The sequence below is a fragment of the Corella eumyota genome, chromosome 6 (assembly GCF_963082875.1).
Source record: "Corella eumyota chromosome 6, kaCorEumy4.1, whole genome shotgun sequence".
Taxonomy (NCBI): Eukaryota; Metazoa; Chordata; class Ascidiacea; order Phlebobranchia; family Corellidae; genus Corella; species Corella eumyota.
Genome location: NC_137495.1, coordinates 13160844 through 13166412, shown reverse-complemented (window position 1 = coordinate 13166412; position 5569 = coordinate 13160844). Strand labels below are relative to the sequence as shown.

General features: G+C 35.1%; 1 protein-coding gene across 1 annotated transcript; it reads right to left on the bottom strand.

The window, feature by feature from the left end:
* Positions 1 to 1983: 1983 nt before the first annotated feature.
* Positions 1984 to 2983, bottom strand: LOC145755887 (uncharacterized). Its single transcript, XM_082572121.1, has 4 exons — positions 2900 to 2983; positions 2707 to 2831; positions 2535 to 2631; positions 1984 to 2427 (listed from the first exon to the last, which is right to left on the bottom strand). Exons 1-4 carry the CDS (start codon positions 2981 to 2983, stop codon positions 1984 to 1986), a joined length of 750 nt encoding a protein of 249 aa, XP_082428247.1.
* Positions 2984 to 5569: the final 2586 nt, after the last annotated feature.

Below are 5569 nucleotides of genomic sequence, written 5' to 3'. Positions count from 1 at the left end.
TTTTACGACGATTTATTAGTTTGGTATTTATTTTAATGGCCCCCCTGGTGGGATCCTGCTGATTTTATATATTTTAGGCGACAGATAGGCAGTTGCCTACCATTAAATTTTATGAGGCCAGCTGTTTATAATTACAGGGTGTAATTATAAAGCTTATAAAACACTGCAGTTTGTAGTTATCAAGTTTTTAGACAGTGCAGAAAGTTAGTGTTATTACATAATATTATTATTTGTTTACTATTTTTTATTTATCTTAATAATGGAGAACCAAAGGAAACGAAAAGCTCCTGCTTAGTGGAGTTTTGGAATGGTTGATAATATGCTCGACATCATGATAGAACAAAATGTTTTTTCGGTGATAGATGGAAGGGGAAAGAGAAATGATCAGATTTTTAGGGATATTGCAAATTTGTTAAAATCAAACTTTCCATCCTTTGTACATTCAAGGTAGGTAATCACCTTATGTCTAATCATGTGTTTAAAGCTAGGTACTAAGTGTTTATTGATAAAATTTTAACTAGTGTAAAATAACACATTTAGTAATGATTGCCGTGATAAGTGGAAGAACTTAAAAAGGCAATATTACAGAAATAAAACCGAGCTAAGCAAATCAGGGGCTGCTGGCAAAAACCGAAGCTGGGTTCATTTTGATAAAATGGACAGTTTGTTAAAATCAAGGCCAAGAGCAATGGTAAGCTATTTATATGAATGGTTATTTGTTATTGTTAATCTGATTTGTTGTAGTTTTTAGTTAAATATGTATAAAATTGCAACTTTAATGTTTTATAGGCAATCATGGATACCTGCGTCGAGGGTGATGCATTTGAGTTATCTAGAGAAGGCCGACCCCAGGTATTTTCTGAACCGCTTTTGTTGGATTTTACAACAGAAGCTGACGAACTACAACATGGAGGTATAGCAAATGTTTAAACAGTTTAATTTTATGGTAAAATCACTTCACATACCATTAGTTACTAATTTTGTTTACTTTAAGAATTGTTTGCTGAACAAACTTTGAATGTGCCAGAGCCCTCAAGTTCCGCAATACCAGGGCCATCAAGTTCTGCAATGCCAATGCCATCAAGTTCTGCAATGCCAGAGCCATCAAGTTCTGCAATGCCAGGGCCATCAAGTTCTGCAATGCCAATGCCATCAAGTTCTGCAATGCCAGGGCCATCAAGTTCTGCAATGCCAGGGCCATCAAGTTCTGCAATGCCAATGCCATCAAGTTCTGCAATGCCAGGGCCATCAAGTTCTGCAATGCCAGGGCCATCAAGTTCTGCAATGCCAATGCCATCAAGTTCTGCAATGCCAGGGCCATCAAGTTCTGCAATGCCAGGGCCATCAAGTTCTGCAATGCCAGGGCCATCAAGTTCTGCAATGCCAGGGCCCTCAACCTCTGAAAGAGCAGGGCCCTCAAGTTCTGGCTTTCCGGGGCCCTCAGCCCCTAGAATGGCAGGGCCCTCGACTTCTGACATGCCAGGGCCCTCAACTTCTGGTGCACCAGAACGAAGAAGAAGTCATAAAAGAAGTAAGTCAAATTTGATTTACATTTTTTTTAAACTGTTTTTGTGTACACTTATGTGTCCTATTAAAACTCTAGCATCTGTGAATTTTTAAAACTTAATTTATTTACAGAAGCTACTGCGGACCCTGATATTGCAGAGCTTGTAAGGGTATTACAGGAGGAGGGAGCGAATGACCGGGAGCTAACCAGGCAGGAGGGAAGAATAAACAGGGATGAAGTAAGAATGAATCGAGATGTTTTAAATAACATTTTTGGAACATTGCAAAGATATTTTAGACAATAGCTGTTTTTTGATTTTTTATATTATTTTCTTTATTAATTAATTTTTTTAACTTTTTTGTTGCTTTGTTTGTGTTATTTTGTATATTTTTTTTCACTTACATTTTTTAAAATAATAAAAATAAAACACTGTTCTTTAAAAAATGTTTGATTTGAACTGTTTAATATGAATTATCTCAGCGAAAATTTGATTGGCGTAATGGCAGATTTTTTGTAATGTATTCAAGAAGTGCATTACGGCATGCTGAACCTTCAGGGTCTCTTGTAAAGCAAGGCCTTGTTGAGGGTTGCGTATAATGCAAACCAGGCCTTGCTTCGGAAGGCATTGGGCAGTTTTCTTTTTCGCAAATGTTATGTAATATGCAACAAGTACATATAATTTTCTTGGCAAAATCGATATTGGCATCAACCTTTTTCCCTATTATTCGCCATCGTGCCTTTAGTCTGCCAAAACTGTTTTCAACTGCAATTCTTACAGAGCTGTGATAACAGTTGAAGGATTCTTCAGCCTCCGTAAGATTATGCCCAATAAAAGGCTTAATTAGCCATGGTAGAAGGGGATAAGCTGGATCGCCCAGTACCAGAAGAGGTATATTACAGCCTTCAATTTCCACAGGGCACTAAAAATGTAAAAAAATGTACTTTAGTTACCACTACTTGACAGTTACCCATTTGGCATCAAATTAGATTTAAGGTAACAATACTATGGTTTACACAAAATATTTACCTTGGGTAAAGTGTGTTGCAATCTAAACATTCCAGATTGTTTAAATGTAGAGGCATCATGGCATGCACCTGGCATCCTTACAAATATATCTCCAAAGCTAAAAAAAAATTATTTGATTTTATGTATGCAGTTTGACATTAATCTTTATACAAAAAAAACTCTTTTTATTTACCAGCATTTGTCGTCAACCACTGCCTGCAAAATTACAGATGTCCATCCTTTGCGATTCGTATAATCTTTATGGCCCTCTGCTGGAGCAGTAACTGGTTTATGAGAATCGTCAATAGATCCCATAACCTATTAAATAAGCTTAAAAGTCATGGTTTGCAAGTTTTTAAATGTATTGTTAAAAGATAAATTTCAACCTGTGGAAAATGATTGCGACTTTGTATTCGCATCGCAATCTCTTTTGCTTCAGTTTCATCAGGCCACAGAATGTAATCGTTCATTTTATTGTTAAGAGCCATACAAAACCTAAAATATTAATAAACAATAAAACAACTTAAGAATATAGGCATTCTTAAGTGTTTAGGTTAAATAAATAAACAACATATTACCTTTTTAAACAGTTGAAAACCGAAGCAGCCATTAAACCAAACAAATTTCCTACAGTTCGGTATTCTGCAGCACTGGCTAATTTATAAATCGCTATTGCAATGCGCTTCTCAGTAGAAATTGGATTGCGCACTGCTCTGTCATCTAGTTAAACATATATTAACTTTTAATATACTAAATCCATGGTCTAAGGCAAAAAAATGCATGTTTGTTTTATTGAATTTTTACCTGGTTTCATATCTGTCTTTATTTTTTCCAATATTTCCTTAAAGGTGTAGCGGTCTCCGCCGACCCAATCGGAAGGTTTTATTTTTAAGTTAAAGACAGTTAATTGTTTTTCTTAACTAGCTAATTGCTCGTCTGCTGGTTAGGAATTCTTAAATTAACCACGCAGGTGAATTCACTGTATAATTATATTATACGGCAATTTCTTATAAAGTCGAATTCAAATTTCATTAACGGTAAATCAAAAACGTAAAATTCCAAAATCCAAAATCCAACTACTTTGTAGAAAGGCATAAGAAAACTTATTTTGAAAAAGAATAACAAAGAATCGAATCCCATGTCAAAAGCAAACCACAGATTTTAAAAACAAGTTTAAGATTAAAAGACATATCAAAATAGGAGTTAATATAAGGTTTTGATGAAATCAAGAAATGATAACAAAAATAATTCCCACCAAATGTGAAATAGTTAAATTTAATTGTTTTTAATGTGAATGAGAGGTTAGCTTATGCACAATAAGCTACATCATCCCAGCTAAAGGAGAGCCCGGGGTAACAAAAATGAAAAAAATACACACGATATAAGCATAAAGAAAAATACAATCTACTAATTATTTTTTAAAAGTGAAGAAAAATATACAGTGTCATATTTTTTATTTGATTTTTAACATTTTTATTTAATTTTTTTGGTAGTAGAAAACATTACAATAGCAATAACACATACGAATACGAGCGACACAATATAATACGAAGTAAAGCTTAAGCGGTAATGGCAAAAAATATAATGTTCCTTACATACTCTCAGATAATTTTAAGCGAATTACCTGATCCCTAACATGTTTTGCCCCCCTTTCTGACCGCTTACGCCTCTGGTGTGTGCGATTTTGGGTTTCAAGAGGGGTTTTAGGTTTTAAATTTGGGTTTAATTTTTCATTAATCTTGGTTCGGAATAGGGTAAAGAGGGCCTAGAATAAATAGGTGTGATAAAATAGTCAAAAACTGTAAAAAAATGAAACAATAGTAAGAAAACGGAAAAGATTAGTTTGTTGATACGACGGCCTGTCGTCGACATAGTCAGAGCAGTGTTGTCGCAGTAAACAAGTAAGTTTGCTTCGGTAACAATATTAAAAGACACGTCAGATGGGCAATTATTATAAATTGCATTTGTGGACAAATCAGGATTTGTGTTCTTTATGAAAGGTTCTTCATTAGAGCTCTCTTCCTTAGGAGAGGTAAGACTCTTGACCTGACTAGAACTAGAAATTTCACATGTATTGTCATTCGCCAATGACATAATTTCTTCATTAAGATCTTCTGTTATTTGCATCCTCGGTACTTTGCCGGTGCTTCGTAATTCATCTTCGGTCTCTGCCGATATATTATTTATTTCTTCTTTATTTTTCTTTCGCATTCTCTGTACTTTGCCGGTGCTTATTAATGTAACTTCGGCCCTTGCCGGTTTAATAGTTATTTTCTCCTCACTTAACTTTTGCATTCTCGGTACCTTGCCGGTGCTTAAATTTTTCACGTCCCTCTCGGTAAGTTTTTCTTCATCATTAGGAACATGAATCATCTGTATGCATCCAGAATGATCAGAACATGATGGGTTATTTGATATCGAGATGTTTGACAAAGGTAAATCAACGCAAAGGGGTGTACAGTCCTGACAGTGTTTGCCCAAGTTTTTAAAAGGTGATATTTTTCTCGACATACGCGGAATAAAACAGGAATCAGTTACAGGTACGTTTGACAATTCCACACACTCTTTTGTAAGTTCGTGACATAGCAGGTTTCTAGCAAAATCAGTAGATAAGTTCAAGTTTATTTACGCGCCAAATCCTATACACAGATCCCGTGTTAATAAGAAAAGAATTGTGTGAGCGATAATCAAATATATAAAACATGTGATAAGTAATACAATTAAAGTGTTATTTGAGAATGTCCACAATTTACTGGGTTAAGTAGAAATAAACTTTATCATCATAAACGTTTCGAAAACTTCGGTAAATAAAAACGATTGTGCGGTGGGTTTCCCGCAGCTACAGAAATTTGCCTCGAGGTTGTCGAGTTTGGTCATCAGGCATAGTTCGTAACATAAAAAAAAATGGGAAAAGAATAATTCAAAGTCTCAGAGGTATGGGGTAAACGAAATAAATAGTTAGCAAAAACAGATTTAACAGCATGGGTAGGGTGTAAGTTAGATAAGGTAAAGGTAGATGCCATGGTTGGGTTAAGAACCTGGTCAGCGGTTAAAAT

Bases quoted from the DNA above. Each gene is read 5' to 3' on its own strand.
- LOC145755887 (XM_082572121.1), bottom strand. From the start codon at position 2,983: ATGAACGATTACATTCTGTGGCCTGATGAAACTGAAGCAAAAGAGATT. The intron at 2,832-2,899 runs GTTGAAATTTAT...CTTATTTAATAG, and splicing joins GTCGCAATCATTTTCCACAG to GTTATGGGATCTATTGACGA. The intron at 2,428-2,534 runs GTAAATATTTTG...TTACATTTTTAG, and splicing joins TGCAACACACTTTACCCAAG to TGCCCTGTGGAAATTGAAGG.